This window comes from Candoia aspera, chromosome 1 (genome assembly GCF_035149785.1).
Source record: "Candoia aspera isolate rCanAsp1 chromosome 1, rCanAsp1.hap2, whole genome shotgun sequence".
NCBI lineage: Eukaryota > Metazoa > Chordata > Lepidosauria > Squamata > Boidae > Candoia > Candoia aspera.
Window position 1 is genome coordinate 172,199,731 of NC_086153.1, and position 12,132 is coordinate 172,211,862.

General features: G+C 39.9%; 1 protein-coding gene across 1 annotated transcript in view; it reads right to left on the bottom strand.

The window, feature by feature from the left end:
- The window catches only part of CPS1 (carbamoyl-phosphate synthase 1), a 136,623-nt gene extending 125,446 nt beyond the window's left edge, over positions 1–11,177 (bottom strand). Inside the window, exon 1 of the mRNA XM_063317918.1 lies at positions 11,052–11,177. Within this exon, the coding sequence (XP_063173988.1) occupies positions 11,052–11,177 (126 nt within the window). The remainder of the gene's footprint in view (positions 1–11,051) is intronic.
- Between the last annotated feature and the right edge of the window lie 955 nt (positions 11,178–12,132).

A 12,132-nucleotide genomic window follows, 5' to 3' on the forward strand; every position in this document is an offset into this window, starting at 1 on the left:
CAGAGTGTCAAACTGTCCTCACGCTTAGGAAGTTTTTTCAAACATTCATTGGAATCAGCATCCTTTCAAGTAAGGCATATGTGAACCTCAATTTCAACCTCAATTTCTCATCATAGCACTTAGTTCCTAGACACCAGAACTGGGCACAGATTTCAAGGTGGGCCTAGCCACCTTGAAATAAAGTGTAATAAAGTGGATAAAATGAAACAACTACTCTCATAATTTGTAAACAAAGCTTCTTTGATATGGCCTAAAATTACCTTTTTTGCAGCCATATCACACTGCTGAATACTAATCAATTTACCATCAAATACAATTCCAACTTTATTTATTTATTTACTTATTTTTCAAATTTCTATCATCGCCCATCTCTCCCGAAAGGGGGACGCTGGGCGGTTAGGTTAAAAGAAACTTCTTTTCTTTCATTCTGACTTCTGTTTCCTAACTGAACAAGTCTGCATTTGTATTTGTTAATTTACTTTTTATCATTTTCAGCCTATTTCTCTAAGCTATAAAGATGATTTTGAATTGATTTCTGCATTCCAGGCTATCCCACACAAATTTATTTCATATTCCCTCCATTTCTACATCCAAAGTCATTAATAATAACATTGAAGAGAGCAAGGTCTGGAACTGAATCATCTAACACCTAATTTGGTATCTCCCTTCAATCTGATGAGAAACCTATTGATGAACACTCTTGGAGTATGATTTTCTAGCCAGCTATCCACTTAACTAGCTTGTGGTCAGAATATCAAAGGGTATAATGCTTTGCTGAAATCAAAATATATTATACATATATCTATAACAATAGCACTCTTCAAATAACAAAGTTTGTCGGGTAGAAGGCGGCCAGCCACCCGTCAATGATGCTGTAATTTGGATTCCTGCATTGTACAGCAAGTTGGACTTGATGTCTGATTGATTCCATCTAACCCTACTGATCATATAAGAGAGCAGGCTGGGGAGTAGAGCTGAACAGTGGGTCCCTCCTCTTCAGTCAGAAGGTACAGAATATGTTGTGCAGCATATTCTGCACAGTACCAGCAGTACCGTGGTCAAGATCTGCAAGATGGAAGGCCTGGTGTCATGATCCAAACTGTCCCTTTTTTGTATCTGTATCAACGATGCACACATGTACAAAAGAGAGCAATGCTGCCCCTGCCATCTTGCAGATTTTAACTCTACCTCAATGGATGTCTCTGTTGGTGCCCTATTGTTCACCCCGTGAATCCAAGCAAGACCAAGAAGCAAGATCTTTACAGGTATCAGTAAGATACAATGCTAGCTTGGGATGAATAAAGAATCTTGGAAGCAGTAAGAAGAATTTTCCATTCTTGTTTATAGAGAGTTCATTAAGGTCTCTTTGAATGATTTGAAATGCTTCTTCCCAGATTTCTTGCCACCTGGGCTGAGTTGCCATTTATGAGATAAACTGCCAAAGATCTTACCTTCTGTCCTTGATTGTTTATGTCTACTTTCCCTTCCATTCCTTTCCCAGCCTCTCTCACATCCACCCAGCTAGTTCTGCAGCTACATGCACTGTTTTAAGCTAGAGTGATTCCACCAGCCTAACAGTCAGCTGCCTCGGGGAGAAATTGATTCCACCTTCCAGCTAAATTGATTTGTTAAATATATTGATTCAACCCTATACTTTGTTTTACTTGGGTTGGGTTTGACTGTTCTCTTCAGTCAGAAGGCTTTCCCTTTCTGCTTTTGTCCTTTTTTGGTTTTTTTTATGTTTTATCTATTTCTGAAGGTTAGTCAACACAGCAACAGCAAAAACAAAGTGGCTTGGTGGTTGGCAGAGGACAGAGCAGAATTGGGCAGGGAGGGAATTTTAGGAAATTTCCTTGAAAAGGGAAGTTTCAACCTCCTGGATCCTAGAGCTTGCAGCTTGCAGTGTCCTGTCAATACCACTGATTGCTAAAGTCCCTCACTCACTGCTCCAGGGTACTAGGGACAGCAGCAAAGCTTCCAGATGCTGCCCAGGAAAGTGTCAATGGGGAAGATGAGGAAGATTTGGTTGCAGCTGCTGCTGCTGCCACCAGTATCTTCCTACATCTCTATGAAACTCCCCAATTAGTATTTCATGAAGAGCCAAGACTGATTTCTCCTCCACCACTACCACCCCCTCCAACCATTGGGACCTGCACACACACACCAACTCCAGATGACACAGCTGCTGCCAGCGCCCAATTTCTGCAGAAGCTAGAATAGAATATAAGGTCAGGGAAATGGACAACAAGCATCTGATGAGCATGCCGACAGATCTGCTGCAGACACACCCATTCTGGAATCCCATTGTAGCATGCCCAAATCTAGACCAATTTCACCTACCCTAAACCAATTAAAATTAGCAAAAGAACTCATAAGCAGCCACCAATAATCCAAGCATGACAAGTTATCTCTGATCATTTTAGAAGTGACATGGATTTTACTACTTTGTGGAAATTTTGGTTTGCCCTACAGTGAGAATGCTCAGTGATGGGCTTTGATATCTTGGTATATCAAGGACCTTTCTACTAATTATTGTTAATTCACAAGTGTGAGAGCCAGAGTGGTGTGGTTAGGGGAGCGGGCTGGGAGCAGGGAGACCCAAGTTCTAGTTTTCCCTTAAGCATTGGGTGTCCTTGGGCCGGTCACTCCCCCTAGGACCTTCTCAGCACCAGGGTCTGTGCCAAGCTGGCTAATAAGCCCTCCCCCCACCACATCATACATTGATGGCTTTGCTGTAAGAACTAGGCAAGTGTAGTGCCAATACAAGCAGACCATGCAGGAACAATGCTACAAACAACATTGTAATCCATATCTGTATGAAATAATGAAAGCATGGAGATAAGGAAGTTCTAGCTCAGGGTTTCTCAGCCCTAGGGTTCCGTGAGAGGTCCCTAGAGGTTCCCTGGGAGGTGACAATTTATTTAAAAAATTATTCCAAAGTCAGGCAACTTCACATTAAAGAGGTAAGTTTCATTCTTTATTTTTAGTTTAAGAACACTATTAATGCATTTATACAGGCCTGCACGTGAAATGAATATAATAATTTTGTAACTTCTTGCCTATATTTGAGCCTGAATGTGCAGGGGACCTGAAAAATATTTCAAGGGTTCCTCCAGGGTCAAAAAGTTGAGAAAGACTGTCCTAGAGAGTAGATGGGAGCCTTGACTTTGGCCTTCATGGTGAACCTAGTGTTTCTCTCCCGCTCCACCCCCAGCCTCAGTATTTTATTAGCTTTTTCTCTGCAATGTTACATAAGTACTGGAAGATCAGAGCTGATCAGTGCGCTGTGCGGGGGAGTTTGTAAATATCATCTAGATTCTTAGAAGGAAATAAGTAAAACACTCCTGTGTTTTTTGGTGGCATAGATATAAACATACTATGTAACATCTATTTCTCATATTGGGCTGAACATATTTAGTCCCAGTATTCACATATTATTTGCAGGTTAAATCTACAAGGACCATCAGTAAGGAAAGATCAGGCTCGTCCCAAGAAATATTGGCTTACACAACTCCCCTTCTTTCTGGCATTATTAATTGATAGCCTTGGTCCTTTTTTTTTTTTTTGGTAGTCTTCTTCTCTTCTTTGCCATGTGTCATCAAAATGACATCAAGAGTCAAATTATCACTTCTGTTTCCTCAGAATTTCCTTGAATTTTGTTAATTCAAGGACAAGGAGCACGCTTTGGCCCAAGACCTGAACGAATTCCATCAGCTGGTTGCTTTACTGGCTGCCCTACTGGTAGCTGGTTTCCCTATTGTTCCTGAGGCACTTGCACAGAGGACATCCCATATATTCCATTCATTGGTACAGGTACTCACACTTGCCCCCCAAATGTCCCAATCAGCAATTAAACTTTAAAATAGCCTCTGCCAACTCTGATGGAAACTGTTTTAAAGTATGAGGAGTTGTACAAGAAGGCTGCAGACAACTTTTCAAGCAAGTGCAGCTATTCTGGGAAAAAGAGAATTATCTGTTCTCTCTGAAAAGTGGCCTCTCTTAAGGTCTGGTCTGTGGGATGGGGAGAAAGTGTGAGGAAGAAGTCTCAGTGAGCTTTTCCCTCACCTACAGTGACTGTGCTCCCCATGGAAAATGCTGCTCCACTATGTTTTAAAGTATAGTATAGTACTGTATAGTATATAGTATATAGTATAGTAACATAAATGGGAGGAATTTAAAAACTCTTACAGCTGCTAATAATAGATAAGAGTACTTTTTCCTCTTTTCCTCTGGGAAGAATGTTTAACTGGAATAGTCTTTGGACCAAGTGCCTGACTTTAAAAAATTCAGTCTAAATCTGGAGAAATCTTAAATTAACAGACTTCTAGGGCAATGGTCTCAACCTGAGAGTCTTTGGTAGGCTATCAGTGGAAGCCACAATCATCCTCATCATCCTCATCTATTTTCCATTTTATAAAAATATTAAATGCAAACATGTTAGGAGTACATATAAAAACACATCTTTTTGCATGAAAATGCAAATGAGACTTTCCCTCTTGCATCTTTTGAGTCTCTTCTTCCTGTTAATAAAAAATGACTTTCTTCTGTGTAATTGGAATAGAAGAACAATACTAGACTATTATTCTTTAATTAAGGTTTCTTTAGTGAGGAAACAAATCTCAGTGTTAACATTTCATGCAAGAGGAAGTATCCAAAGAAAATGCAACCATTTCCTAATGCTCTAACAGTGAGTTCTGAAACCCTACCGGCCAAGAACAGTACAACTTGGTAAGAGTTTCTCTCAGGCTTGTCTATAGGGAAGTGTACAGAGCTAATGAGAATGCACAGTATTTTTTGAGGTACTGAATAAAGTACCTCAACTATTGTGACCGCTAGTAGATGTTAGGATGCTTCTTCCTATCTCTGACAGTGTAATATTTTTTTCAAGAAAAGCATCTTAATCCTACTATCCCCACTAACTAAATGGATCAGTACAACCAGAGATATGTCGGTATACCATCGGAAGATGAGACCCCCAGGTCGGAAGATGGTCAAAATGCTACTGGGGAGGAACAGAGGATGAGCTCAACTAGCCCCAGACGTGATGACGCAGCTAGCTCAAAGCCGAAAGGACGGCTAGCGGCCGATGGTGCTGGTGGTGAACGGCGAATCCGATGTTCTAAGGATCAACACACCATTGGAACCTGGAATGTAAGATCTATGAGCCAGGGCAAATTGGATGTGGTTATTGGTGAGATGTCAAGATTAAAGATAGACATTCTGGGCGTCAGTGAACTGAAATGGACTGGAATGGGCCACTTCACATCAAATGACCACCAGATCTACTACTGTGGACAAGAGGACCACAGAAGAAATGGAGTAGCCTTCATAATTAATAGTAAAGTGGCTAAAGCAGTGCTTGGATACAACCCAAAAAATGACAGAATGATCTCAATTCGAATTCAGGGCAAGCCATCTAACATCACAGTGATCCAAATATACGCCCCAACCACAAATGCTGAAGAAGCTGAAGTAGAGCAGTTCTATGAGGATCTGCAGCACCTACTGGACAACACGCCTAAAAGAGATGTTATTTTCATCACAGGAGACTGGAATGCTAAGGTGGGCAGTCAAATGACACCTCGAATTACAGGTAAGTATGGCCTGGGAGAACAAAATGAAGCAGGACATAGGCTGATAGAATTTTGCCAAGACAATTCACTCTGCATAACAAACACTCTCTTCCAACAACCTAAGAGATGGCTTTATACATGGACTTCACCAGATGGACAACACCGAAATCAGATTGATTACATCCTTTGCAGCCAAAGGTGGCGGACATCTGTACAGTCGGTAAAAACAAGACCTGGAGCTGACTGTAGTTCAGATCACGAACTTCTTCTTGCACAATTTAGGATCAGACTAAAGAGATTAGGGAAGACCCACAGATCAGCTAGATATGAGCTCACTAATATTCCTAAGGAATATGCAGTGGAGGTGAAGAATCGATTTAAGGGACTGGACTTAGTAGATAGGGTCCCGGAAGAACTCTGGACAGAAGTTGGCAGCATTGTTCAGGAGGCGGCAACAAAATACATCCCAAAGAAAGAGAAAACCAAGAAGGCAAAATGGCTGTCTGCTGAGACACTAGAAGTAGCCCAAGAAAGAAGGAAAGCAAAAGGCAACAGTGATAGGGGGAGATATGCCCAATTAAATGCAAAATTCCAGAGGTTAGCCAGAAGAGATAAGGAATAATTTTTAAACAAGCAATGCGCGGAAGTGGAAGAAGACAATAGAATAGGAAGGACAAGAGACCTCTTCCAGAAAATTAGAAACATTGGAGGTAAATTCCAGGCCAAAATGGGTATGATCAAAAACAAAGATGGCAAGGACCTAACAGAAGAAGAAGAGATCAAGAAAAGGTGGCAAGAATATACAGAAGACCTGTATAGGAAGGATAACAATATCGGGGATAGCTTTGACGATGTGGTCAGTGAGCTAGAGCCAGACATCCTGAAGAGTGAGGTTGAGTGGGCCTTAAGAAGCATTGCTAATAACAAGGCAGCAGGAGACGACGGCATCCCAGCTGAACTGTTCAAAATCTTGCAAGATGATGCTGTCAAGGTAATGCATGCTATATGCCAGCAAATTTGGAAAACACAAGAATGGCCATCAGATTGGAAAAAATCAACTTATATCCCCATACCAAAAAAGGGGAACACTAAAGAATGTTCAAACTATCGAACAGTGGCACTCATTTCACATGCCAGTAAGGTAATGCTCAAGGTCCTGCAAGGTAGACTTCAGCAGTTCATGGAGCGAGAATTGCCAGATGTACAAGCTGGGTTTAGAAAAGGCAGAGGAACTAGAGACCAAATTGCCAATATCCGCTGGATAATGGAAAAAGCTAGGGAGTTTCAGAAAAACATCTATTTCTGTTTTATTGACTATTCTAAAGCTTTTGACTGTGTGGACCATAACAAATTGTGGCAAGTTCTTAGCGGTATGGGAATACCAAGTCATCTTGTATGCCTCCTGAAGAATCTGTATAACGACCAAATAGCAACAGTAAGAACGGAACAACGGACTGGTTTAAGATTGGGAAAGGAGTACGGCAGGGCTGTATACTCTCACCCTACCTGTTCAACTTGTATGCAGAACACATCATGCGACAAGCTGGGCTTGAGGAATCCAAGGCTGGAGTTAAAATCTCTGGAAGAAACATTAACAATCTCAGATATGCAGATGATACCACTTTGATGGCTGAAAGCGAAGAGGAACTGAGGAGCCTTATGATGAAGGTGAAAGAAGAAAGTGCAAAAGCTGGCTTGCAGCTAAACCTCAAAAAAACCAAGGTTATGGCAACCAGCTTGATTGATAACTGGCAAATAGAGGGAGAAAATGTAGAAGCAGTGAAAGACTTTGTATTCCTAGGTGCAAAGATTACTGCAGATGCTGACTGTAGTCAGGAAATCAGAAGACGCTTAATCCTTGGGAGAAGAGCAATGACAAATCTCGATAAAATAGTTAAGAGCAGAGACATCACACTGACAACAAAGGCCCGCATAGTTAAAGCAATGGTGTTCCCTGTAGTAACATATGGCTGCGAGAGCTGGACCATAAGGAAGGCTGAGCAAAGGAAGATCAATGCTTTTGAACTGTGGTGTTGGAGGAAAATTCTGAGAGTGCCTTGGACTGCCAGAAGATCAAACCAGTCCATCCTCCAGGAAATCAAGCCAGACTGCTCACTTGAGGGAATGATATTAAAGGCAAAACTGAAATACTTTGGCCACATAATGAGAAGACAGGACACCCTGGAGAAGATGCTGATGCTAGGGAGAGTGGAAGGCAAAAGAAGAGGGGCCGACCAAGGGCAAGGTGGATGGATGATATTCTAGAGGTGACGGACTCGTCCCTGGGGGAGCTGGGGGTGTTGACGACCGACAGGAAGCTCTGGCGTGGGCTGGTCCATGAAGTCACGAAGAGTCGGAAGCGACTAAATGAATAAACAACAATCCCCACTAACAGGTTAAGTGTAGGCATTGGTTTGCCTCCCCTCTCCACTCCTGTCCTTCCATACGGAGGGACCCATTCAAACTTCCTGATCCCTGTTTCCTCATGGTAAGAAAAACCATTACTTGACAGGAACTTGTTGACTACAGTGACTTGAGCTGCCCTGTCCCCTCACCTGCCCATCAATAATTCAGACCCAGCATTGCTGCAGCCTCCTTTTCCATCTTTGCTTGACATTTGAGTGAGTGGTTGACAGATGGGAAGGAGATCTTTTCTGATTTCCAATGGCCCCTTTTGTCAAAGCACTGCCAGTGGCTCTCTTCAATGTGGACCTTCTTCTCCCCTCCCTCTCCAATGCTGATTTCTTTCTCACTGTCTCTGCTGTCCTTTTCAGACCCCTTGAGTAGGAGAAACAGGTTCAGTGCTCAATTGCTCATTGGCTGAACCAATGGCTAACCTCTTTACCTCTTTCATCATCATTCAGTAGCTTCTTGCCTGTCCCTGCCCTCACCCTTTCCTTATTTCACTCATTTCGGATATCAGGTTAAGAACGTTAAAAGACAGCTTGTTTTACTCCCTTCAGATGTTATCAAAGTATTTGATAGATCAGAATGCAACTTTCTAAAACGTTTGTATCTGGAAATGGTATGTAGACATAATACTCCTGCCTGACTATAGTAATAATATTAATCAACGGATCAGATACAGACTTTTTTCAAGTCAAAAGGTAGTTGAAACAAGGTTGCCTACTTTCTTATTTTAGTCTCATCATAAAATTAGCAGGGAATATTAAGAAAAATAATATTCAAGGTCTTAGTGGAATGAAGGAATATAATGTAATAAAGGTGTTTTTGGTTTTGCCCCAAATCCTAGAGATTTACTCAGTTACAATTCAGACTGAATATATTTCATACAGTAGCGGGATCAGAAGTCAATTTTATTAAATCATCTGGCATTAGTCAACATATAAAGAGTTGTAAAAATGATTTCACAGAACTACTGGACTTACCTCAGATGGATTTAGACACTTAAGAGCAACTGTTACCAATAATGGTACCAATCAAGATCATGTAATTATTATCCTCTCTTGTGAAAGATAAAAGATAATTTAAGTAATGGCAATTTCTTTATCATTGCTTGGCAGAATAGTTGTAATTAAAATGACTATTCCTGTTTCACATACATCCAATTTCATTATTTTTTACACGGTTTCAGACCTCTTTTAAAAGTTTTAAAAGTATGTGTGAAGAGGACTTGGGAACTGAATTTGATGGGTCAACTTGTTAACTCTTTATTGTATAAAAATCTTTTTAACCGTGTTTCAGCAAATCATGAAAAATTAACTAAAATATTTCATAGATGGTACCAGATCCCTTAGAATCTAGACTTTCTGGATTCATTGGAGAGTTTGTAATAAAATTGGTACATATTACCATCTCTGGTGGCAATGAACATTTAGTCCTTCATTCTGACTGAAAGTTTGTAAGGAAATCGGAAAGATTACTTAACAGTTTTGAATAATTAATGACAGTTTATCTTTGTTGTCCAGTTTCCTAGGATATACAAAATAATGCAACACAAAGAATTATACATTGTGAAAATTATTATAGTAGAATACTAAAAAATTAAAATACATAAATGGTATTTAAAAGAATAGGAAATAGCACTGGCTGAAAAATTAATACAACAACAAAGAGTCTTGAAGAATCTTTAACTGAAGATTATTTGACTCACTTTTGATCTCAGTTTTTTAGATATATAAAAAAGTAATCCCATTTAAATATTTTTGTTTTTCTGTTTTTTATTTTAATATTTTCTTAATTAACTTGACTTATCAAGTCCTCAGCCATGTTTGATTTTTTTTAATGCATACGTGCTAACAATCAGAACTTGCTGGGTAGTTGTTGATGGAGCATTAAAACTGACCTGTGAAATATTATAATAGGTGGAAGGCATGACTAACTTTTGCAAACCATTTGTCCCAACAAATCTGAGAACCATTCCAGTGTTTAGCACTCTTAATTTTGGTAAAGAAATCATAGCTTAGCTTGAGCAGTCTCTGTAATGCTTTTCCCATGCAACACTGAGCCCAAGTCCTTTGCTGTCACCTTCCATCCTCCGTCTCTCTTTAGAAATTTGCAAAGGTTCTAAAGAACCTGGGAAGTCTAAATAATGCAGCAGACCACTATGGCTGACAACACGATAAGGGGAAATCATTTGTAGTGTGCAGTATTAAAAATGGGTAATCTCTTAAGAGTGAGAGGAACTGGAAATTTCACATCTGCTGAAGAAACCTGCTAATCCTAGTATTAAGGCTATGTGAAAATATGACAACAATGCAGCTAAAACATAAACTACAGATAAAATTGTCTTTTCTCTTCTTTGGGTTGAAAAAAAAATAACAATTTGCAATTGTTTCCTAGTATTCAATAGGTTTTTTAAAAAATCTGTTCAATCGTGTCCGATTCTTGGAGACTGCCTGGACAAATCCCTGCAGTTTTCTTGGCAAGGTTTTTTGGAAGTGGTTTGCCATTGCCTCCTTCCTAGGGCTGAGAGAAAGTGACTGGCCCAAGGTCCCCCAGCTGGCTTCATGCCTAAAGTGGGACTAGAACTCACAGCTTCCCCAATTCTACAGTAGCCCAGTGCCTTAACCACTACACCAAACTGGCTTTCATTAGATAGTATAGCAGTATATAAAAACATCGTAAAAGTTATAACTGACATCTCATATCTATGAATGTTATCTTTGATGTCTAATATTGCCACATTGATCTTAAACCTATTGTTAAGAACAGTTATCTCACCATCAGAATGCCCAGATTATGTACTTCTGTACATTTAAACAGGATTTGTGAACCTTCACCTTCCAAAAGAATTTAACCTATAGTTTAAAACTCAGGGTACACGTTAGTATTTGCTAAGTCAATACATCCTTCAGTCAACAGTCTCTAATAAATCAGAACTAGAAACCTTGTTTTGCTCAATAAATTTTCTTGTGCTTGCTTAAGAAGTTACCTGCAGCCAAAAATTTCTCAGCACATAACACTATGCACTGAGAGAAAGAATTGGTCAAATGTTTGATGAGAAGTTGTAATTACCTTCATAGTGAGTGATCGGATTCCAATTCTTGAAAAGTACTGATTATGCTGAACGGCTCCATGGAAAACACCAAATCCTCCCCTCAAAGTTTTCATAATTTTGTAGGTTATCAGCATTCTTGTCATCTTGAGGAAAGTGATGATTTTTTTCAGGATGGACTGTATATCAATAGGCACAGCAGCAATGCTACGAACTCAACTGTGCTACCTTTGCTTTGTCTTTTAATTCAATCTTCCGTTAAAAAACTTTAGCTTGACTCCACCTTCCCTGCTCCTCCTTAGAGGAGGGTCCAACACAATCCTTAGAGAAATATAAGCACAGATAGGCAAAACCTGCATCTTAGAGCAAGTATGAGCAATGCTCCTACTGTTGGAAACCAGGTAGAGATGCAGAGGAGTATTCTATCAGCTTCCTTCTGCTACAGCTTATTAAAGTGTAAAATTACATACTTTTTGCTGGGTTCTATAGGAATGGGATAACTTCAGTTGTATTAACCAGCATGTGTCAAATTTGCAAATTATCCATATTTGGATAATATTTTGTCTAAGGGTGTAAGAAATATCTTGATGGCTTAATCATATGCAGCATTTTACAAGGATCCAAGCTGCTAAGCCAGTATCTACTTTCTAGTTACCTTTGGGTCCCAACCTAGTTCTTAACAATTCTGACTAAGTTCTGAAGGATAGAACACATATGCTGGCACAGCTTCCAAGTTACCAGTGAAAAGACACTGTGCAGGCCTTATTTTCCACTTTTCAGAAATTGTGGGGCATTGGATGAGTAGGGGGAAAGAGATTAAAAAAATGGGAGAAGCAGTGTGAAAACATGGGGAGTTACAAATAGCCAATGATATATGGATCTCAAATACAATTCCATGACTGAGATAGTGCAATTGCATGATACAAGCCTGAGCCCCACCATTGAGAGGAATGACAGAACTTGCTGCTCATTTATGTACAATGAAGGTCGCCAGAATAACTTCCGATACCAAACATTTTCCTGAGGGCATGATTTTGCATTCCTATATAAGTACAGGAATATTTTGTGTTTTATTGGGCAAAGGGGATGATAAATAAAGCT